The 25922-nt window shown below is 39.4% G+C and overlaps 2 protein-coding genes across 8 annotated transcripts in view; one reads left to right on the forward strand and one right to left on the reverse strand.

Moving 5' to 3' along the window:
* LOC139808652 (nucleolysin TIAR) overlaps positions 1–25922 on the forward strand; it is a 524179-nt gene that overhangs the window by 128816 nt on the left and 369441 nt on the right. The window lies entirely within an intron of this gene.
* LOC139808654 (uncharacterized) overlaps positions 1–25922 on the reverse strand; it is a 108989-nt gene that overhangs the window by 2989 nt on the left and 80078 nt on the right. Inside the window, exon 4 of the mRNA XM_071770872.1 lies at positions 17942–18107. Coding sequence (XP_071626973.1) covers positions 17942–18107 — 166 coding nt within the window. The remainder of the gene's footprint in view (positions 1–17941; positions 18108–25922) is intronic.

Genomic DNA, 25922 nt, shown 5'->3' on the forward strand with positions numbered 1-25922 from the left:
AATTATTAGAAAATTATAGCGCAGCAAACTTTTATTAAATACATCACTAGTTATAATTATCGGACACAATAATTCGGCGGCACAAGGAAAAAAAATTGTATTTCTGGGCATCTGCGGATGTTTTCAATAAAACATTCTAAACTGTTATTTTATTACTACTACATTTTCAAAAAGACTGCAACATTAAGTAATCTGTGCAGTTTTATATCGATTGAAATTTAATAATTTGTTTTTATTATAATTAATGAATGAAAAGCTCTCACGAAAAAAACTGTTATAGAAATAATTCTTTTAAAAAGTTACAATATTTTGTGGTTACGAAACTTTTTATCGGTGCTATTGAATTGTTTCTCGATTAATGGAATTTTTATCCTTCATACGTTTTGCCGTACAGAAAAGATAAAATATGGGCTGTGCGTATTATTTTTCAATATTTTCTACATTGTTTTCTCTTCAGGTTCTTTTCTCACATGTGATCAAATGTACAATTACATCTCATCCCATAGTGTCATGATTCAATGTAATATTGCGTGTTCACGAAGTGTTAAACTGAAAGACAAGTACTGAGCGCTATCGAGGGTTCTTTCTGTTCATATCACACCAAGGAAAAAGGCGACTCATTCGCGCTACTTCATCGTCTTATGTCCTCCGCGTTGCCTCCGCGACGCAACAGCTCCGACATTTATCATCGTCACTATCTATCGCCGTTTTTCGCGCAAAGAAAGTATCTCACGATTGCAGTGCAATATCGCACCGCGTACGAATTCTTTTTACGTTGCGCGACACTTAGTTTACGCTTTAGGTACCCGTTGCGCGGGAAACATCGTGCGAAAAAGATAATTACGAGTCGGCTGGCAAACGTAATGAAAAGAGAGTAGAAAGACTCACAAAGGATAACCGGTTGGCACTTGTCATAATTAGAAAATTGCTTTTTTGCATGGCAAAAATGCGTTGCAGCAAAGAAGAAAGTGCAGAAGAAACTCATTAGGGAGATGCGGTGGGTTGAGGTGGACCGTGTGTCTTGCCTGCCTAGTACTGCCTACTACCTGTCTGCGCGGGGACGCGAATGAAGGGTGCCGGGGTGAGAGTGCGACATTCGCGACGAGTGGCGGGGACGGCCTCGCATTTTCAAGGGAGAGCAACGCGGAGGTTGCCGGCGATGGCCAGGGGGTGTGCCGCACGAGGAGAAGATCAAAGCACTGGAGATGATTTCATTACAACACGCCACTCGTCTACTACGTTGAAATATCAAAAGAGTGGCGGTCTCACACAAGTATGGCAGTCGGTGACGCGGCTCGACGCAGCGCGTGGAAGTTTTCTGTACAATGCTCTCTTCTTGCCGGGCTAAAGAGACTGGCAAAACTCGCGGGGTAGGGGAAAGGTAATACAGCGCAAAAAAAAGAGAGAAAGTCTCGGGGCGCGAGACAACCCTTCGCGTTTCTGATTTCAAACTCTGCTCTATTTGCCCAAAGGGAGGAATATTATTAGCTCAAGCTGCCGTCTATTGTCGAAATAAACTCGGTCGTATTTGTAGGGTGAGAATGGATGTCCAAAGTTGTTGTTCTTTCGCGTTTCGAAACTTTGAACTGATGAACAATTAAATTTCTTGCATAGAAATCAATCATCATAAATTGTATTACGACATCGATATTATTGATTCATCGAGATGAATTGAATTTAATATCTTTAATACACTAATGAGAACATTTCATTTAAAGAATTGTGTAACAGCTAATAAATTACTATTGTATTTAATAATTAATTCTTACACATATGTTCTAATTGCAATGTATTGAAATGCGAAACTTGCAATAATACATACGTGGTAATATATAATCCGTTCTTTTGCGTACGCTTTTTTTTTAAATAAAATTCTATGCTATAGATGTAATATTATTTAAAATCAAGTTTGTCAAATATACAAGAGCAAATCATGAGATTGATTTTACTTATTGATTTTGGAAATGACTTCGAGATTAACGCAAAATAAACTATTTAAAGAATATTATATAAAGATAAAAGCATTATATAATTCAGAAAGCACAATTTTTAATGCAAGAGAAAACACAAATACAAAAAAGGTAGCGAGATTGATCACGCACTAATATAATATTTCATTATAAATTACTTATTAAATATGTTATAAATTATTTCAAGAATTGTCAATAAATTAAATAGTAAGCGAAATTTGGTATCTTTCATTTTTAAAATGTTAAAGCGTTAAGGCTAGATTAAATCATTGCCGCCTTGATTTTAATTATGTCAAACTAATCGCATTCGAGGTTCGTTAATAATTAATCGCGCACTTTTGACCGGTCGAGTAAATTTTACAAGCCTTTGTATTTTTAATGTCCCTGTCCCGACCTCCTATCCGTTCGCCGTTTATCGCGCCCTATCTCGCACGAGCTTAACGATGGACGCGGAGAAAATCGCAATCACCGGTCTCGCCCGCGAGGTATACCGCGCAATTTTTCGTGATTTCAATACACGGAATATTCTCAGATCGATGTGTAAAGTCGTTTAGAGCTCTCTCCCGCGCGCGATCGCGTGTACACGCCGAAGGCTATGTCGGCTGAACGAGCCAGTGTAATTAAAACGAAATTCGTAAAAAGGAACGGCCGCACGGCCCGTAATGGATACAACATAATGGATACAAGGCACAGCGGGGGGGCCATCATAAAATTTTACAAATGAGCGTGTGCCCAAGCGGTGGCTTACGCGGACGCGTCGGCACGGAGGGGAAAGGGGTACGGAGAAGGCCAAAATAATAAAAAAAGGGACATGCACCGAAAGTAGGGGCAAAAACCGCACCAAATAGCGCTACGCCGCGCGTTGGTGGTGCTTGCTCTTTCTCTGCTTTCTCTATTCTCCCCTCGCGTCTCCGCGACCGCCGCCGCGCGCCGCCCGCGCCTCGCCTGGTCCCGTACCGCAGATACAAACAAACAGCAGCGGGTCATACAGGCGAAGTAACAAATGCCGGACATTTACATTTAGCAGCGAGGGTTCTGCCACCGTGAGCCCACCTCCGCCCTCCCTCTCCCCTCGTCACCATCCACCCCCGTTCGAGGCCCCCATCGCAATCCCTCGCGCTTTTCGATGTCTCTTTTCCTCCGGCTCTCCGGCGTTTCCTTCCTCGCTCGCGTTCCCGCTCGCGAATCGCGCTCGGCGGTAACGAGGGCGCACGTGTATGCAACTTTATTATGTACGATGGTTTGCCCCGCACAGTCCACAGTTAGCTCCGTGCCGGGCTTCCTGGCACTTGCAAATTTTCCGCTTTTAAATGTTAATTTCGACGTAATCGATGGTGCCGTTACCGCATGGATGCTGGCATACTCTCTCTGCCCTTTGCCCTACTCTCTTTACCTTTGGCCGAATTTGGCCTTATTCTTGAATCTTCTATTGTTTCTTAATATAAATCTCTTCGCTTTTGTTAATTAGAGAATACACTGTGTATTCTACTATACTTTGTACTTTATTCTTCTAGTAACTGTTAAATTTATACCATTTATATTTCTAATAGCTTCTTTTGTAATGCTATCTTTTTGCACGATCTCTAACCGATCTTAAAAAATTTGTTCTAGGCTAACAATAAACGCTACTATTACTATTCTACTACCAATTAATAGTTTGTTGCTGTAGAATATATTGTCATAATGTCGCTAAACATATGAAGCAATGTATCGAGATTACCTTAGGTAGCAAACATTAGTAAAAAACAAATGGTAAATAAATAAACTGTTCTTAAGTTCTAAAATTTTAATATTACACGTTGCTACATTTTGTTAAGAGTAGAGTTAGGGTTTAGGTTGTTAACTCGTATGAATATGCGTATACGAAGCAATATGACCACTCTAATTTCTTTGAAAAAGAACATCAGTTATTCATTCCAACAACAAAGTTTGGACGTGACTTTCAAAAAAGACGCAATTATCGCATGAAAACGATCAGTAAAAGTTTTATACATAGGGTGCGGCGTCTGATAAGAAACGTCTGATCAGGCTCAATTTCCAAAAATAAAATAACGATCTTAATAAAAATGAACAATACGGTTAAATAAAAAAATAAAATGTATAAAATTATGTATAAAGTATTATTTATACAATATATTAATATAAATATAATTGTATTAATATATTGTATTAATATATTATATAAAATATATTATAAATGTATAAATGTATGCAATATATAAATATTAATGTAATTATTATTTTGAAATATTAATTGAGAACTGCGAAAATTGCGAACTGAAACAGGATATACTTTTAGTTTCATACGCGTAATGCTAGTAGAGTTGTAAAATACAAGAAAAACTTTTTACAATAAAATGTATATCATTTTTATAAAAATTTTATAAAATTGTAATTTGGAATTGACATACGTTTTGCTCAACAAAATTATATATATTTTTATCTATGTTCATTATTTTATTTTATAAATTTAGCAATTTCTTAACAAAATTTAACAATGTGATGTTATATATTAAGACTTTCAATTACTTTTTTATAAGATATTAATAGAAAACGAAGTAGGGATTTTTCATATAAATCTGTCGGATAAAGCGACGAGATAATTTTAAGCAAAACTGACAAGTGATCTTATCAATTAGGCTAAACAGCACGCTTAAATTCCGATGTCCATCGAGCAATACCACGCTACGAAATACGTCGTGCGTGATCGGTAATTCGATCAACATGGTAAACGTGACAGAAAATTGATGTGTTCCATGTATCCCAGGTAGCTAGATATCTAAACGATATCTCCAGCTAATACTGACAGCCGATCCTTAGCCATTCAGAGAATAACGGATATGCTTGGCTGCCTGATAACTACGAGTGTCCAATTATTTCCCGTTAACCATCCGATTGTCGTCCATTCCGATGCAATGATACTTCTGCTTCGAAATAAGCGATGCAACGATGGCGTCGCCTCCGACAACTCCACTTAATATAATTATAAAGTATCGATCCAATTCTCTGTACAAGCTAAAGAGGGTGGAAAGTAGAAGATTACTAAACGTTTTGACTAAAGTCATTAGTCGATCTTTTTAATAGGTTTTGTATTTCGTCCATCTGTGTGTGTGTGTATGTGTATGCGCGTACGCGCGTTCGCACGTATGTGTCTGTGTAGTGGTCTTCTATTTGTAATAATTTATTCTAATAAATAATGAATGAATGTAGTTAGCAAATTTATCGATGCAGGGAAATTTTTTAATTAGCAATTGAACTTGATCCAAATTGATTGAACTCACAATCAGATGTACGATCTCTCTTTAATCGCGATTTATTAAAATCTAACTGTTCTATATATTTTATAACTAAACTACTGCTCACGATCGTTTGTTAAGTTGATCAATGCCGTACAACATATTTCACATGACAATTAAGAAAACCAAAAGAAAAAATCACGAGACGGAGAAAGCGACAGAAAACAAAACGGCACCGGCTAAAAGAGGTCGGAAGGGGAAGAACGTGGGCAACATACGAGGGTCAAAGGGTGGAAATGGGCGTTGGGTGGTTGAGGCGGCGCGGCGGAGGTGGAGCGACTCGTTATGCACGAAACGCATTACTTTTATCTCGGGCAAGCCGAGAGTGGCGCCGAATTGCAATCAATTTTTTGTCTTTCTTCTTCAGCCGGACTCATCGCTCACCCTCTACCTCTACCTCGCTCGGCCCCATTCTATCCGCGGTCCACTCAGTTCCGTTCCTTTTAGTTCCGTTCTGAACTGATCCGTGCCTGCGCCGCGCCGCGCCGCGCCGGGCCGTGTTTCGTTCATTCGTTCGTTCGTTCGTCCGTCCGCTCATTCGTTCAGGATGGCTGGCGTTACCCCGTGCAACCGGAATTTGCATCCGAGATCCCACTATTTGCATTTCAATTCCGCGAGACTCTCGCTACCGCTGCCACCGCCGCCGCCGCTGCTGCCAAACGGCGGGTACAAACATAAATACGAATTCAAGGGTCCACAGGCCACTATATACCCGCCTGACATCGCCGGCGAGTCAGTGCTCTTGTTACGCCTAGTTACTAACCACCGTCCGATTTCCTGTGCACCACTTACCCATTATCAAATTAAGGAAGAAGCTCGAACGTATCGATAAATCAAAGCGCGAGCTACGACTATATTTGTCTTGCTAAGTAAATATGTATATTTTCAGCAGACGTTTTTCTTTCTTAGGAATATTTCTTTAGAAATAATTTTTATATAATAAGTTTAATAGAGTTTTGTAAAAATGATTTTAACATAGTATTTGTGCTTTTAGTAATTCTTAATATGTTGCATGGTATATCTAGTCATATAAAAGACACTGTTTACGAATCATACTATAAGATAATTCTCGTTTGAACGTATTAAATCTTTCATAAAACGTGGAAAAGAAATGATGTACATACCTATAATATAAATGAAGAGCCTATTTGCACACATAGATGTGCAGATTGTGTTATAACGCTTGCGATTAGAAGCGTAACACAAAAACGCTAATATCAGCATAGCTCCAAACCTCGTAGCATGATATATTCCATGATTTATCTACGCCGCTAAAGAGGATTTATCCATGTATGTACATAACACAAGTCAGTTGACTACGGCGATTAGCAGCATACTGCACTTGAATTCTGCAGCTACGTTAAATGCCTCAGCGAATTCCTTAGCCCCACATATTTTATTGTAAAGCCCATTATAAACTTTATGTTCAACAAATGATTAACATCCTTCAACCTAATGTTTAAAGTTTCGGACAACGTTTTGCCGCGATTAATTCCATACACACAATGCGCCACTTGAGATGTCGAAAGGATCGATATCCCGCTGTTTATCTTTCAGCGCGATGTCACGTGTCGAACGGCGATTACGATGGACCATCGTCGATGGCGCTCCAATAAATAATTTAAAATACCGATCGATCGATCTTAAACGGCGCACATAATTCTTCCGTAATATCTCATGTCTATAGAGCATCCGCATTCCGTCTCATCTTCCGCGAATAAATCTTCGAGTAACCGTTCCATGTTCCATATGGTCGCGCGTAGCAAAAAAACATTAATGCGACGCTTTTCCTAACGTGTCCACGTCGGAGTACCTACATCCGGTGATTTATCGACGCTGATACACGATAGTAGCCGCGTATCGCATCGGTATAACTAACCCTTTCATTCCGGAAGGCCCCTAAGGCGATGCTCTCTTCGCCGCTCATGGTCCGATCGATCACACGTACTTGCTCTCTCGCGCTCTGCCGCCGCCTCCGTTCTTTCTCCGTCGCTCTTACTTTCTCGTGCGTCGAGTTGGCCGATCGTGATCGTCAAAGGGTCGCTCACTCGTAATCAGTCGTGCGAGGGCTCACGCACGTTCTACCGCGACTATCGGGGTCGTTAACCCCCCACCTCCGCGCCCTTTCCGCGCTATTCCACCGGTCGATCTCTCTGCAACAACATGCAGACCCTCGTCCAGAGTCGATGTCTGCCCTCGAACCCCCTTTCACGGGCAGCTGGATCTCAGGTGAGACGTGAACGAACAAAAGAAAATAAGAGTGGGGATAAAATAAAAATAAAGATCATGGAAGAGGTATCCGTGCGTGTAAAGCCCTTCGCTGAATTCGCGGGTGGTCCAATTAGCATTTTCTACATATATCGCTTGCCGAGATCTAATCCCTACACGAATATAAACGTCGACTGTTCGTTCTTTTACGATATGATGTAACGTTGTTAAATAAAATAATTAAAAAACTTATTTAAAAGAAAACACTAAGTTTGAAATATACTTGTAAATAAAATATATAATCGTAATGCTCCAAACTGATTTAACAAATATACAATATATAGGATATGTCATTCTGTCTCAATACTATTCTCGCACAGAAGCATTCCGCGTTTTTCAGCGGAACAAGAAAAGATATAGGTCGCTTCTCCGCAAAAATCGAAAGAGACAGTTTTGCGAGGCTTAAGCTGCTTTGCGCGATCACAGGTGTACTTTAGTAACGTATCATCTCGCGTCGGCCACTGCGGAGAGCCGCGGGTTTTCACCGTGTTATCCTTGCTTCTCTCTTCGGCATCCCGTTCCACCCGCCCTCGTCCGCGGGAAAGTAGCGCGGTAGAAAGCCGAGGGCAACGGGAGTAGATTGCAAATGAGAGCTTTTGCAGTGGCTATATTTCTTGCTGAGGTTTTTAATCCTGCGTGCAATGCGATGCCGGCCCGACAGGCTGAACCGTCCAAGCTTTGCCCGTTCTTCTCTCTCTCCTTTTTTTCCCTTTTCACCTCCGCCCCTGCCAGTTACCACCCTTCTCCGTCGCCTTTGCTTCGTTCGAGTTTTCTTTTGGCGTGACCGCTCTTTCCGCCAAGTGCTCGCCGCGTATAAAATATTCGCTCGCATTGTATTTGCATACTTACATATAACTCGGTGCATGATAGAAGGTTTGTATATACTTTGTGCCTGTTGAAACGATCTCAGTGATATTTTATTACATACATATATACACTCACGTGCGCGCGAACATGTATCGAAATTGTGATTTCGATTCTGGATGAATATCATCACTTTATTTGATTATCAAGTAATGTTATATTATATTTTCATTATATAACGATTATATAATAAAAAATCTGCAGCGCGTTTTCAATCTTAAATTAGAACTATATTTTATTAATGTACACCATTTTCTCAAATACACAGATTAACATGCGCACGTAATCACCTTTAAATTCTAAAAATTTTGGCGTATTGATTTTTTCAGATATCTAGCTTGATGAGTTAGAATTTTTTGTCATTAACTCTACTTCTCTTATTTTAATTTGTAGTTGTCAATTATAAATGCTGTATGTATGGAAAGAGAGAGAGAGAGAGAGAGAGAGAGAGAGAGAGAAAGAGAAATGAAAATAATGTGCAAAGATGATTCAAACGCTCAATGCGCTTAGGCTTTCAAAACGATCGTATTTCCCGTTTCCGACGACAATTCAACCGTTTATGAGTTTTCTGTGTCACAGCTAACGTTTGTCTACGAGACGTATTTTCTGGTTTGTGAGGATGTGATACCTCCCATGAGAGAAAAGCTAGAGCACCTGCTTGCTCCCAAGTTGGTCCTAACGCAATACCATGCGCATTGTACTAGAAACTAGCCATTCGAAACCTATCGCACATATTTCGTATACATGTACACAGTTTCGTGATAAGCGTTATCTCGTTAAATTTTAATGCATTATTAATTCCTAAAATGCTTACCAACCCATCGATCACAAATTTACACATTAAAGTAAAAGAATAATTTATCAAAAAATATGTTTTTAAATAAACACTTTTGTTGTACATAATACAAATATTACTATTTATTTTTAACATTAATTTATTTTATTTTTAATTTTCTGTCTAACAAAAAAGACTTGTTACAAATTCATGAGTTTCTGTAATTTTTATTTCTTAAATATTAATAAAAATATTTAAGATTATTTTAATTATTTCGGTAGAGAACTTGAAAGCTAATATTAAGTAATAAATAATGAGCAATAAAATTTATCTGGATAATTTGAAATTATAGTTTTTCGAATACATTAATCATGGAGATTCTGCAATAATCATCAGATTAGCCAGGTTCAAATTTATTTCATCAATATACAGTTGGCTTTCAGTGTTCGATGATAATAGGATAATCGATGAAACTGTCACCTCGTACAAGAGGCGTTTCGATAGGCGGGATTCTGTCGTATTTCAACGAGACAAACCAAAGCCACAGTACGCAGCGTTAAATAATTGCTTGGTATCCGTTCGATTCTCGAGGGTGATTCTGATGGTAGGGTTGTCGATGGAACGGGGATGAAGGGAGGTTGCACGAAATGGAAAACCACGAAAAAAATTGAAGCAACAAAGAGGCAGGAAAGAGGAGTGAGAGAGCGAGAGAAAGGGAGATAAGCGATAAACGAATCAACGATCGTCAGCCACAGGCTAACCACCGGCCGAACCCGGGCACTCGGCACCAACGAGAAATTGAAAATAGAAATGTTTAATTGCCCGAAAACACACAAAGCGTGCTTTGATGTAACGTTTTAAATTTTTCGGTACATCCCTAGTGATTATTTCGGTTAACACGTTTTAACAAAGGAATCAACTGTCAAAGAATAACCAAGACATCAAATTGAAATAGAAAATCTTACAATTGTATTTTAAAAAGAATTTATATAAAAAGGAATAGAAATCTTTTTACTCTATTGTTATTAACTAGACAAAACCGTTTATCTATATTCAATAATTAAAATCATTACGAACGCAAATATTATGCTTACATTCGGCTTACATCTTTTATACACAAGTAAATTTAAAAAATCATAATAAATTTATAACGGATAGGAAACACCTGGCTGTTTCAGTGTGACAAATAGTACACGCGGATAGAGGATGTCAGGTAAGATAGGAAAGTCTCTTGAGAAATTGCCATAGACACGGGAATGTGACGAAGGCTCGAGTCCTCTTAAGCCGAGGATAAATACAGGAATCTTGTTATTTCGCTCAGCAACCGAGAGACGATCTTCCTCACGGAAGGAAGCCGAGGACATACATTAACCCTATACGTATTTATCTTCCGGCACTAAAGCGTGTTACGAGTATTTCCTTCCATGGAATATCAGCCAAGTTAATTAACTACGCCAAGAATCGAGCGATAGCACACACACACATCGGCATACGTAATAGAATTATGTTTAACTGCGTGCTCTTTGCTCTCAAGGTGAAGCTAGCAATTTACATATACTTTGTGCTAACTCTAAATTTTTTTTAATTATGATTGTTCAAGAATTTTTATCGCATTATGACGTACGTCGAAGTATTTAAAAAAAGTCGCCTCGATTCTCGCGATTTACAAAATATTTTTTGGTTCGCGAAAATATGTTCGCAACCCTACTGCGTAACAGAAAGGTCTCCTGGAGCGTGTCTTCAATTTTACCTAATAAAATAGGATGTAGCGCCTTGTTAAGCCACCCTTTGGCGCTTGCTAGTAAATTAATGAGCTCACTGCAACACTACACCGTACAAACCCTTATACCATCTCCTAGCCACCCTAAGGCCCACCACCTCTCTACACCACTGCCAGTCTACCCGCTTTGCGCTCCGCTCGGTCTACTCTCGAAACCAGCATTAAATCATACATCAGCGAACGATGCGGCCAGGGGTGACGGGAAGGGGTGGAGCTAAAGTAAAACCGGGAAATCCAGGACGAGTGGAGAGGTGTCGCATCTACTAATAATCAACTAGAATTTGAAATTCTGCGTGGTTTACGGTTATGGTAGGAGTTATGTTGCAAGAATATTACTGTAAAATTTAACCGCTTCTGAGAGATGATAATATTTGATGGAACTAATTTATAATCCAGAGCAGAGAGTGTCCACGAGTTTGTGTATCGTGCAGAAATGTATACAAGATCAAAGGTTAAACAATAGTATTGATTTCTCTTTTTAATTTTTATTATTAAATTGGGTTTAATATTATGTTTTAAAACACGCATACATTTTAGCATTTTAAATTAATAAAATATTGATACACACACATATAATAAAATAAAGTTTTTTTAGGATAACAGTACAGAGTTTTATCGCAAACTTTTATCAATTAGAAATTGGCCATAAAGTAGTAACTTATAACTAAATGTATACCTATTGACAAAACTTAATTGCAGAAAAATAATTGAATTTATAATTTAATATTATTTTTATTTTATATATCGATTCAATATATGTTGCTAACATATACTGCTTGCGAATACGTTTCATAAATTTAAATACAGACAGGATTTTTTTACACATAATATATGTATACAGAGGGGAAGAGGGACGTGTTATCCCGAAGATGGCCCAAGTGCGGTCAACTCGTGTAATCCTCTTTAAAACCGACAAGAATTAACTTTAGCACATCGCAAATTCGCACCGCATTTCACGGCTCTTATGAATTTAAGCGTCCGCCGTACACCCAGGAGGTGTAAAGGATGCTGGGAAAGGGTTCATGTGTGGTTACGGAAGAGAAATCCGCAGAGAAGAAAGGCGGAAGTAATGAAAATGCTGGAGTACCTGCGAAATAGACAGAAAGGAGAAAGTAAAGAGAAATGACACCAAATTAGAAATAAAAGCAAAATAAAAATAAGATGAAAAAGCAAATAAAGGAATTGTGTATTACCAACTAATTTAGAAGAAAGAAAGCTTGTGTTTATCAGATATATAAAAAATAACAATATCTTATCGTGGATATAAATGCAATAGATTTTTTTATTTTCTGCACAGTTATACAACTGATTTAAAGCAGAGAAATTATTTAAAAATAAAAGGTCCAAATGTTTTATTAAGGTTATAGTTAATTAAATAAGTAACACGTTGAGAGAAAAAAGCAAATGCTGACAGCGTGGCAAATACACGAGCGAAATGATCTCTACGATATCCTAGAGCCGACAAATGGAGATACTGATGGTATAATATAATGTCGTGGCTCTTAGTTTGTGAGAATGCCGTAAAGGCGGGTTTGTCTTCTCTTCCAACGCCCGCGAGCTAGTCGTCCAACTCTGTTAACTCAGTCATTTTTCACATCGCGAATGAGAGAGCCAATTTTGTTACCAAAATGTACCGGCCAAAAGTAATCAATTACTTTCCGCTAACGATCGGAACATGCTTGTGATTTGTGCGCCCATATAACCGTCATCGTGAAAACCGCACGTGTGCACACACTGCACACATATACCCCTGCCGCATGCATGGACATGCGTGTGTAAATGATTTCACGTGATTAAATTCCGATCGCGAATCTTGTGGTTTTGATACAGATGCAAATAACTTAATGCATAATCGAAAGCCGGTTAATGCATTGTGTAAGGTTTTGGTCTACCAACAATCTAGCCTCATAAAACTCGCAACATGTCATCGCATACTAAATTTAGGCCGCTTTTGTGACTCGCATGTGATCCGACAGTATTCATCGAGATTATTATACGTCATGTACACAGTATGCCGTGGGTACTTATTAATGTCGTTCCTGCATCATCGATCAGGCGCACTGGCAGCATGGAAGAAAATTGGCGCACTACGAAACTTTAAATAAAGCGTCGAGCAAATTTACAAGACGCTATTTTTAAGCCTTTAAATTATTCTAAGAAATTAATTTTATCTTAAGCTTATAGCGGCATATGAATTATGAAGAGTTACTGATCAGTGCTTTTTACGATATTATTATCTTGATTCATATACGTTATATGAATTAATGAATCATGCGTTTACATAATTCTATCTTATGATAATTTATAATAAGTGAGACATGATCGTGTTATGATAATAATCAAATAAATAGAAAATGTGCCAATATATGGGTCGAATTAGTTCTTTTGTGCCTAATAATATTTTTTACGTTAATTTATGTACAATTTTCTGCTTAGTAAACTACACGCCGAATACTGTCGGTCTTAAAACGCAGTCCTAAAGTTAGAATAGTACCATCATATAATTGATAATCAATTTAATAATACCGCGCTTAGTATTTAAAAAAATATTATTAGACGCAAAAGATCCAGCCTGATCGTATATATATTGGCACATTTTTCATGATAATTATGATATTTGTTTTAATAAATAATATTCGACTTGAGTTCACATGTTAATGTTTCTAGAGTGGTATATCTGATAACATTAATTAACAAGTAAAAACAATAAGTAATTAAACTGATCAGTCATAGCTGTTGGCCGTGTCATAATAATCATGTCAAAATTATTAAAACGGTTTCTGCTTCAAATTCATAGCAGTGCTGTGTTCGAATACAGTTCACAGAACTTTTGGCTCATACAAAGATAACATTTTTTGATAAAATTTTCATGTAAAATTACACATATTATTAAATATTTTTTAATATTTTTCCTTCTTGCATTTTGTGAGTTCAAAAAGTTCAGATTTTATCAACGCTAAAGCTGAAATAGAATAACAAAAATAAATAAAGCCAATTCTTCACTATCTTTTCTTTAATCATGTCACAAATTTTGATATCTCTTGTTAAAACAAGGGTACTCTTGTCATGAATATATTAACATTTTACCTACATAATCATGATAAACATTGGTAATCACAGGAAGTTCCCCGCGATTGATTTCCGCGTACGAATCACCGTTTACTGCAAATTTTCCTGCTACGCCAAACCAACGTGACACGGCGCCGCGCGCGCGTTTACATCGAATTTAATTAATCCGTAGATGATCGCACACAGTAATTCGCCACGTACACCGAACCAGCCCCCATTCTCCATCAGCTTTTCCATTCCATTCTCCGCTAGACCCAGCCGTAGTCGCTTCGCGGGGCTACGCCGGCGTGCACACCGAATGCGGTTGTGCCTGCCTATCTCGGTTGACAATCTATCAATTAATTAACGAAAATTACGCTCTTGCTAAATTAATACCGGGACCGTTTCTACGTGTGCTGGCGCGGCAATACGCCGTGCCGGCGCCGCGACGCGCCCGATTGCGATGCTCGTGCGCTGCTGCGGCCGCAACCGGGCGACAAGCGCCGGCGGTGCAGCCTCGCCGCGAATTACCGGATATCTTAATGAGTACCGTAATTAATACGGACACAGATTGGGGGAACGTTCGAGGGTGCGGGGTTAGATAGCGCTTAACCAGAACGTACGGGCTTTGTCACGGACGTGTACAAGATAACCGTATATCTGCTGTGAAATGCAAACCAGCCCGCCGACCATCGTGGACTCCCCTGCTGCGCTATCTGAGAATGGTATTGCGGTACATCGCCACCGTGAAGTATATATACGAACGGCCGCAAAACGGATACGTTTCACAACGTTATTTGCATTAATGATGGGAACGCGAAAGCTGCACTTCTAACATTTTGATCTCGCGCGCGCTCAGAGAAAAATTGGTCAAATTAAGATGGAAATTAATTAGCGTCGGAATTAATTAGATTATGAGATACTCGCTTGAGTCGCTTGACATAAAATATATGTGATCTGCTGCAGACGTATACATTATGCCCTGCGCACCTCCTAAATCACATTTAAATAATAGACGCTAGGAGACTAATTTCGTGAACGTTCAGTAAAATGTGGTATTTATTCAATCACACCGCTGAGTAATTTTATCACATAAATTAAGAATGAAATGGCCGGTGTTTTTGACGACTATTATAATCCTGTATAGAGCAGAGTTATTAAATATTCCAATAGCGCTGTATTCTTCTCGGATCAAAATCCAAGACACTGTTCCTCCTCCGGCGGCAGTTTTTTATTTTTGTTCGTAATCACTTTCATTGAAAGGATGCAGAGTTGAAGCACGGAAGTTTCACGTAGCCCCTTACACGATGCAATCCTCTCGATCCGCGCCGCCTTCCAACGCTAGGCATCTAATAAATATTAACAAGAACCGCGACGAGATGGTAATCCACGGAAGTTCTTCTTTGTGGATGGACTGCGAAGAAGATGTAAAACGGGGAAAGAGCGGTGGTGTGGGGCAATGAGTAGTAAGGCAGCAACGGGGACTGAGAAGCTAAGTAACACGATAACGCGGCGCAGCGAAAGTTTGACAATATTCTTCTTCTTTGATTACCGTTTCTGTAGCTATTGAACTCGTCTCGTATATTTCATAAATTTATTAATATTTTCCCAAACTTAATTTGCATATCTTGGCTTAATAATTCCGAATCGTAACTATTTATTACAATTATCATAATCAATTCTAAATGTCGCAAATCCTGGCGTTTTCCTTGCAAACCTTTTCAACGTTACACTATATCAGTATAAGGTATCATTTTACTTTGCGATTAACTATAACCAAGATATTGTAAAATAAATTGCCACGTGCAAAAACACTTGCTTTAGATTACGATCGTAGTTGTCGTTTGGATAATAAATCACTTTTCGCAAATAGAGCATATACTTATCAATAAAAGTTGTATTGTATTAATACGACGCCGACGGTTTCCGAACTCAATCTCTCGAGACGCTCTTTTTCTCGCCGGCAGGTAGAAAGTGCCGGTGCTAATACCGTGTAAGCTTCTTATTTTCCTGCCACCTTTCGAAATACTTCTTCACAACGTCCCTTCCCGGAAATACGATCGCGGCCACGAAATCTCTTTACCTTTTTACGACTCCGGCCGCCCATCGCCACCTCATCGCCGGAACGCTCCACGTCTTTTATCTTCCTGCAACCTCCTGAGTCGGATGTCGCTCACGGAAATGGAATTTCCGAGTAGAGTCGCACAAAAATTGATTCGTTTAACCCGCTCATTGTGCCCGGCCAGATCTGACAAGCTGCTCGTTGGAACGGGCGAAGGGCAGGGAGCCGAAAATCGCGGACCGTGGTTTCGATTCAGAGCGGATGGGAGGGCGAAAGGCATGCCCGTGGTGAACAGAGCAGCGCAGGACAGGGCTATTCTAAGGGCTCGAGATTACAAGCCATTGTTTCCGCGGCGCCCTTTGTCTCAAATCTACCCTTCCTCGACCGACACCCACCCGCCTTCCCGTCCGACTCGTCCTTCTTTGTATTTTTAATTCGCAACTTTGTAACCAGTTCGCCGCGCTCTCTCTCTCTCTCTCTCTCTCTTTCTCACCCTTTCACTCCTCTCTTTATCCTTCTCACCCTCTTCACCGAAAATTTCATCCCCTTGTCGCCTCTTCCTGCTAGTTTTATTTTAGCAACCCTCGATCCAGCTGCAATATCCTCTTGGCTTTTATCGATGCTTATTTTTCTATCATTATTTGGCCCTCCAATTTTAACATGCAGTTTTCTTTCCATTTTCTTGAATGCATTCTCTTCGTCATATACTAATAAGCGTATATGTTACATATCAATTCATGCATTGCACATATACAAAGTACAATAATTATATTAATTGATTGCCTCCATGAGCTTATCTTATTATGCGAGTATCTAGTTATGGAGAGCTGGTAATTATCATGTTTACGGGCGTTGGTGATGTTATCACCTTTGAAGCGAAGACTCACACCAAGAGGATTTCACGGAGCGCTTTAAGTGTGTTCAATTATACAACAGCGTGGCTACGAGTTTAGACAGCCAACAAAATTTTCGTACTTTGCTGAAGAACAACGAAAACCCATTATAGATAACGAGAGACAGAAAGAGACGAAGTCGGGCAGGAGTAATACAAAGTGAGATCGAAGTATACTGCTGTACGAAAGCGGCTCGATGCGCCTCCTCCAAGGATTTGCGAAACGATTCTCCGCTACGACTTTGAAATCGTTGCGAGGGGGGAAGGTATACCGAGTACGCGAAAGAGATAGAAGCCACCGTCCCTGCTTGCATCTCCCGACTATCGCCCAGCAGTAAAATGACGTCTCTGAAGAAGGAAAGTAGAGTGGATATCCGGCATGCTCCATGCAATTGGAAACTTTTAGTAAATGTAAACCGTTTCGTGCTTGAGTAGATACAATCCGGCGCTAACCCTGTATCCGTTTGGCTCCCTTTAACTTCGCCCGTGCGTTTCTTTATCCCTCCACCGCTTTACCTTAACCTTCCGCATTGGACGACGCGCAAGCAAAACGAGTGCGACATCGTCAGGTGTACGCGAATGTATACGTTGCACGTGGGTGAATGCGCGTGTGTGTGTTGGTTTTATCGATGCATTCTCCGCATCGACGTGTAAAGGAGTGGCGAGAACACGGGATCGAGCCGTGAAGAGTGTGGGAGGGCTGAGAAATTCGCGAGGAGGAGGTGGAGAGAGAGAAGGCGAAAACGGGAAGCTGCGAGGGAATCAGGGGCAGATCGTGAGAAGCAAGGGGTATACGCGGGAGTTGCTTTTGCAGTACGATTCGTTTCCCGCGCCACGTCGTTCGCCCGTAGCCCGATTAAAACGGGCTCTAAAATCCCATTCCTCCCCTTTACCCCTCCTGCACACTTGCACTGTGGCTATTCCGTTTTATTGTTCGGGATACCATATGCATAGCAATAACTATGCCCACCCCTGCCGGTACTAACCTGCTCCTGCCATTCCGCCACCTTTCGAACCGTTTCCCTCTCGACCACCGAGATGGGTGGTCAAATGCTCGGTCGTTGCTGACTCTATCAAAGCGCCCGATCCCTTCATGTTTCTCCGCGGTTTCAGCTGATTTCTTCGGTATACGTTGAATTTGCAACGAATTTTCTGAAAGAATAAAGCAAGCATATTCCATTTATATAATAATATTATTTTGCATTTCTAATCAACAAAAAAAATATCAAAGCGATAATAAAAAATTAAATAAAAAATAGCTTTAAAAGATATGTATGTTTTTGACTAAACTGGAAATATTATGTTGAAAAAAAGTTGAATATGATATGAATAATGCTATGTTACATGAAAATAAAATATATGACTAAAAATTTTATAAGTTTTTAAATTAAATAAAACAGCGTAAAGAATATGCAAAGCATATTTTATTTTTTTCTAAAAAAATATTTGTTTTTTTAATTTCAAAGTATGTCTTTTCGATTTTTCTTTCTTCTTTTTAACATCTCTCAAAGATGTACTACTTTCAGTCGTAGACACAGAGATGTTTCTTTTCTACAACTATTTACTTTCAGTATATCTTCAACTTGAGATACCTTTTTTGCTAATAAACTTTGTGCTTTGACGTAAAATCCGTGAAGTTTATTTTTTCCTTAGCCGCATGGTTAGTGGGTTGCGAAAAGTTTTAAAGGAATGCGCGCTTTTCAAATTTCCTTTTAAATCTTCATCCTTCTTACGTAAGGGCAGTGGTCGACTATTTGACCATTGCCGACTCTATCAAAGCTTCCTGCTGACTTTAGAAGCTTTCTCAGTTTCACACAGTTTCAACTCTGAAACTTCTCTAGAGTCGAGCAATCATTCGCCGACCTATTCGTAGTTCTTTGCTTTAGATATTCGTGTTCGAGACACATAATAGTAATACGTGTTAAACAAGCATACTGTTAGTTTTCTAGTTTATTTACAGAAATTCAAATAAGAGATTTTTAAATATATTAAACGTATTCTGATAAATAAAAAGTCAAAATTGTAAAGTATATAAATACTGTTTTTTCTCTAATAAGTTAATATCTTTAGTTTCTTATTTTTCAACAACGGGACAAAATAATCTTCGAAAAGTATGACATAAAAATAAATCGAATACTTAGTTTCTGTTAATTTTTTAAACTTGTTAGTCAATTCTGAGTTAGAGTCGAATAAGTTTTACATTATTAACAAAAATAAGTAACACTGAATATCAAAAATAAATTAATTTGTTAGAACTATACAAAATTTGTGCAAATTAACACAACAAAATCTTTATGAGCGCGTATCTAGCGCTTGTGTTTCACCAGTGAACATGGCATGCATTGATAAACGAAAACATCCGCGGTAACACGTTGGTACCTTACAGTACCGACCACCCACCGAGAAGGACGAAGGCACAAGACTCAAAGCGATTAAGACTGGGCGGTGGGTGGCCGGAAGACTGCGTGCGTGCAAACGCAGCATACTAGGTCACAATGACGTTAAAGGGTTATCTGATAGCCTAACCGTAAGGCGTTTCTACGAGAAAGGGGACGAGGGGGGGGCGCAGGACGTTGCATCGTATTGGCATACCAATGGTTACAGAAGGGTCTGCGAACACGTGTAGCCGAGTTGTATGCTACTAGCTGTCTGACAGTTTGGCATGTTGCCTTCACCACCAACGGCACCGTATCATCGTCATTGTCGTCGTGTCGACGCGGCACCGACAAGCGCGCATGCATGTGCGTGCACACACGCTTAATGTCGCCCGGTAAATCGGTCAAATCGCGGCACACACGGCTCGCCAGGACGTCGGCTTTACTGCAACGCGTCAAAAATACGCGCTAGCCTGGCCAATCGTCTCGCGCAGCGCGTTTTTGGATTTGATTGAATTTTCAATACCCGCGGATGTGATGTATGGGAATTAGGAATTTGCCGGAGCGATTGTTGGGAAATGTTTCGGCGCTATCTGCTGGACGAACGGTCGTTATCGGCAAGCTTTCCGCGGGGACGAGCTTTTCGGTATATCGCACGCGCAAATTTGACTCTCCCAGAACAAAGTTTATTTTTACAAAACTCGCGCTGCAAGATATTTTTGCAGAATTTAACAGTATTCTGGATAACATGTATATAACAATACAGTTTCAAATTTTAATTAATTGTTTGAAAACATTATATGTAACATGAATCATGTGTATATTTTGCGTATGTATAACATAAAAAAAAAACACGAATGTTCCTGAAATTCCGATTAATTCTTTTGTGTCTGTCGAGCAATGTAATGCGCTTTTCGTCTTTATTTTCACGTTTGTATCATCGCATGGGATATATTAAACATCTTTTTAAGAATCCAATATTTACACTGCAGCGCAACACCGTGTATAAGGCTAAGATCAGACGGATTCTCAACATCCTCGCACGTGATATCAACCATAAACGGTCGTCCCGAGAACGGCTCGATGGCTTTCCGGATTCAAACGTCGTGATAGTGTTCTTACTGGATTCCTATGGGAAAATTATCCTCCGTGTCGTTTCACCTCGATATTGCAAACCGCATGATATCTCCATAGCAAGGGATCGCCAGGACGATTTCGCCTATTTGCAATAACAGTTCGCCTTTCGCAGCATGAAAGCGCGATATGTTGTTGGTGTAGTGTGAGTATAGAAGTTGGAAAAGGGACGGGGACGGGGGTTGGAAAGCGGATTCAGTTTCGAAACGTGCTTCGCGCCCGGGATAACCTTTATTTTACGAAGGTCGTAGGAATGCAAATTAAAGCGACGTATATGCCGAGGGTTGAGCGAACCGATACTATGTAAGCCTCTACCGAAGCAACGGTCTCAAGCGAGATGGAACAAGCTGCGACAATAAACCTATCTTGATCAACAGAAATATTAAGTTTGCACTGTCTTTTTTTAACATTTCTGAAAAAAATTATCACATAAGTTTGTTCTGGAAATATGACGATTAAAAAAAAAGATCATTAATTTTAATCTCGAATTCTGTTGCACGTTTAATCTTGAAAATTCTGCATTAAAAGCGCGAGCATTACTTCTGTTTACGGTTATCGCGCAGGCAAGCGCGACGCATCGTTAGTTATAATCGAATGACAATAGTAACTTGTTCTAAAAAAGAGCACGATTTTTACACTAAAACTCTATTCAACGCGTGTCGGCAATCACAATTACCGTGTCGCAAAAAGCGTTCCAGTTACGAAGGCACCGTCGGGGTGCCATATTTTCCATCGAAACGGAAATAAGCTGATTAAAGCATATATTTTTGTTAGAGTACAATTTGCACGGTAACGGAGGAAATAAAGAATGCAAAAAGGGATGGTATACGCAGTCGTATGCTGGTAAAAACGAGGGTGGACGAAAGGCGGGCAAGGGAGAGGAGTAAATCCAACGTAGCGTGGCAGTACTGGCGCGCTAGGAAGTACATGGGCCGTGGTGGTCAACGTACCATAACATTATATCTATCCCATATACTGTATATCTACTATTTCTTTTGGACATGTGTGCCGAACCACCCTTCGCTAACGCTACCACCACAAAGTATTGTGTGTCTGAGTTAGCTCTATCTTATTTTTCTCTCTCTCTCTCTCTCTCGCAATAATCTCACGCGGAATCATTTTCTCGGAATCTTTTTGGTTTGGAAAAATGCTTTTTGTTCAAAAAACACCACAAAACAATTATATTACTTATTTTATATAAAGAGAATAATATTTGATGTTGACATTATTATGAATATTAATTAGCTCAGTTATGGAATTTAATTTATTTTAAGATAATCGATATGCAATTAGTGGAAACGTAGTCAATATTACGACTTCTATTTTCTATTTCACCACGAATCGGGAAATTTATATATAGAATTAGTCTATAAATGCATTTCTATTTATTCTTAGGACATTTCCTTATAAAAAAAGATTTCGTGCGATGAATAAATAAGGAGCTTTTACCGCCGCAAAGTAAAATATTTTTTCAGTAGACTTTGGGAGATTTAGTACACGAAAAACGAGACAAAGCACCGATTCCTGGAGAAGCGACAGGTTCGGCGTGGCGGAGGTGTAGAACGGAGAACGCGAGAGCTTATCAAGAGCTTTAAGTTTGAAGCAGAAACGTTGGTATAGGAAAGCGCGGTCGCAAACTTAATCCTGTATTGTAAACTAGGCAGTATGCAAAGACAAGTTTTCTACCCTGTGTGCCGCTCTCTTACTATACTTGTTATTCCCTTGCAAGTACATTTTCTTCCTGTTATCTCACTCTTCTGCGAGAGTGAAAGAGGTATCAGGGACTAATCTGTCCTTGGAGAATTCTTGAATCACGAAACAAAAGTTCCGTTTTCGTATTCCTTCATCGATCACTCTCCTCTCTTGTCTCCTAATTAAATTACTTATGCAATCAATGAGAAATTGTCTTCCGTCCTCGGCCATCACGCATACAAAATCAGAGATCACGATAGAGTTTTAATTCGCGTTGCTCATAACTGATAAAAGAGCTGAAAAAATGTTCTAAACATTATTAATACTACTATTTTCCGTTATAAACCTCAGTACAATTTTTTATTTAAATGTATCTGCATATAAATATTTTTTACTAAAATTTGTTATTTCCTCTCCAGATTAAATTAAGCAAAATTAACATTTTAATTAACTAGTCTAATTAGCTAAACTTGTAAACTTTTTATAGATAATTTTCCTAGATAATATATATAGAAGTTTTAGCGTTCCCAACAGTGTAATCCGCCGTTCACAATCCAGCAGCGTTATCCGCACATGGCATTTTGAGCGTACCGTGGCATCTATCTCAGTGAAGGTTCATATCAGCCACGTGTTCGGATATGAATTATATCTCAAACTTTCAGCCGGTATGACACGCACGTAAAATGCATAACTCATATGCACACAGTGCACCTATCGCGCTTTTAATCCCTGTTCGTCATCCAGCGCAATCTCGGGTAAAATAGACCATCTTGTAACTCACCTGTAGTACGTTAAGCGTACGCCTGTTGGATTTTTCTTGCTTATCGCGCAATAAATGTATACAACTTGAAAAAGGTAACTTACCTATACGGCGCGGCCGGCAATGGAAAAAGAAAGAAACGCTGGCCCAGTGGCTGCTCTGCCCGCGCTTTCATACATTTATTTATGAAGCGCTATGAATAAATGGATGGTAGACTTTCTCTCGCACTCGGTGTTTCAGAAGGCTGATATCGTGTTGTTACTACCGTAGACGTACCGAATATAATGGTTGTTCGGGGAGTATCTTGTCAAATCCATTACCTCGCCCCTTGACGTTCACTTTTTGCGACAGGTTTACGTACATTTGAAGGCGCGTATGCTAATGCTAGGTGGCAAGGTAGAAGTTAAAAAGAGCGCGTTTTCTCGCTTCTTTCTCGCGTTTTCGGAAAAAGGAACGTATTTGAAATAACTTTGCGTCTTTAAGTCGTAATGATTCTAAAAACTTCCGAGTCCACGGAGTAATTGTCTGTAGAATACTCACAATCCTGAAGATGTGAAAAGTGTAGATAATATATAAATATATACATTTTGTTACACATGAATTGTTTGGTATTCAAATGATTGTATGAGAATAATCAGAATATTTCAGTGCGACAGTTACAATTTTTCGGCGCAATCGTCTTCTGAAAAACGTTGACATCTCTTTTCCATATAACAAATTAAATGCCGTGCGATTTAATTCAGTCGAAAGAAAAAAAGTTGAATAAATTTTCCTTTGTGGTGAGGTCGTAGACATTAATAATGTCAGCAGAGAAAGGTGTAATTCCATTTATCAGCGATTTATTGAATAGACCAACCGGCGCAAAACGTAGCGACATAAGAGTGCGCACCGAAGTATTCTGGATGACAGGATCGACCGACGCTCGTCGAACGGGAATATTCCGCCGTCTCTTTTCCGGCTGGTCTCACCTGAAAACACAGCTCCGCTCCCTGCACGCTTTTAATTTGCATCGGAAAAGACGACGAGCTCAACGTTTAGACGAAAGAACGGGGACCGACGGAGCAAAGTCGAATCATGAAGAACGGTGCGCGCCCAGGAGGAAGCGCATGTAATTAACGAGTATTCTCAATAAGATGGGGGCCGGGGTGGTCGAGCAGGGAGGAAAAGGGCGCGACTCGAGGAGCAGACTCGAGAGGGAAAAAGGGCTCAAAGCTTCGGGCGCCTAGGGCGCGTTCACCTGTTAAATAAAATACATTTAAATTCCAGCGGCACGTTCTGGCACGTGGGAGCTATTGACCTCCCTCTTTCGCTCGCCGTCATCTTCGTTCGTGCTCTCTTCCACCGCCGTGTTTTACCGTAACATGAAACAGCTCAATGCGCGCAGCTCGCATACGGAGACTTTACCCTCTGTCTCCGGATCTTCTTTATATTCTCAACCTATTCTTTGTCATGCGCGCGTATTTCGCGCTTCGCGCTTCTTTCCTCGGCGGTCCTAGGGATGATGCGATTATGAATGTGCCAGCAACGACTTGGAACTCATTGAATTCCGTCGCGGAAAATCCACCACGCTCGATGCTTGGTGACCGTCTGTTAAACAGTTTTATACTTGTAGTAAAATACGAATTCGCTGTGTGTTATGACTGTATTTTTCCGCACCTGTTACAGAAAAGTTACCTACTTATTCTTTCGGCGCGAGTTATATTTGTTCCATGAAAATGCAGTTGTGATGTTTCATGCAAACGCTGTTCCCGCACACGTTTCTGTTTCGTGTTCTCAATTTAAAAAGACCGTGTATATATTCTGTCGTAACATAATAGGTATTTCAATCTATTTGTTTATAAATTATATATAATCATTTTCTTCTAATAATAAATTTAATAATTTTAACATCACTCTCTCTTATTTATCTGGCATATATTAAAGTATGGATAAAATGAAAAAGTAATTAACTGAATCAATGATGGGCGCGTACAAGAAATCGATATCAGCGTGCGATGGAAATCGATGAAGAGGACACATCCAGTTTAGCCAATCGGCATTGCATTCACGTAACACCTTCGGTAACACCATCATATTGCATCCACGTTTCCCTCTGTTCTCTTGGCCATTCTATTTTCTTTCGTTTCATTTTATTTATCTTCAGTCCTACCATACGCGACTCCATTTACGATGGACCACAGCGTCGACAGCGACGTCATCGTGTAGTCGTCCTCGCCGCCACCGCCACCGCCACGCCGTTCCATTCCGTTGCGTTTGGTTCTGCTCGTCGTACTTCTGCTCATCCCGCGTCGTCGCCCGGAAAATAGATATTATTATACCGGATGTGCCCCCTACGTCCTATGTGTAACTCCAATAAATATCGAACGAACGGCCCTCAGGCCATATCCAGGCAGGCGACCATCCTTTTATGTATGATGGCGAATGACGTATACGTATTTTAAGAATATAGTTTTACAAATGTGTTGCAACCTGACGTATATTACAAAAAATTGAAATATTTTTATAATAGTTATAATGCATTTTCTACTATTTATTTTATTAATTATATTATAATAATATAATAATAATAAAAAAATGTATGTGCCTATGCTTATTGCAATTGCTTAAATTATAAATTTCTAAAATATCAATAAGTAGCTTGTGTATATATAAGTGTATTAATAGTATTCTTTTCCTATAAATAAATATATAAATAAATATATAAATAAATAATTCATATAATAAATATAAGAAAACACAAGTGACTGCATTATTCGAATCACGTTTACGTTTTGACATATATACCTATATATATATATATGTAATAAAAACGGCAGTCCAATTTCAATCAGTAGACCATGGACGATAAAAGCCTTTGATAGCCAAAAGCACAATATATGTGAACGAAATTTTATTTTCGGAGAAAAATGGTGTTCGTAGATTTCACGCTAAAGTATAAAATAAACGGAGGACGACGTATCATAAATAACAATAGATACTGAGAAGATAAAGAAAAGCATCACTTAA

This window comes from Temnothorax longispinosus, chromosome 2, assembly GCF_030848805.1.
Source record: "Temnothorax longispinosus isolate EJ_2023e chromosome 2, Tlon_JGU_v1, whole genome shotgun sequence".
In the NCBI taxonomy this organism is placed as follows: Eukaryota; Metazoa; Arthropoda; class Insecta; order Hymenoptera; family Formicidae; genus Temnothorax; species Temnothorax longispinosus.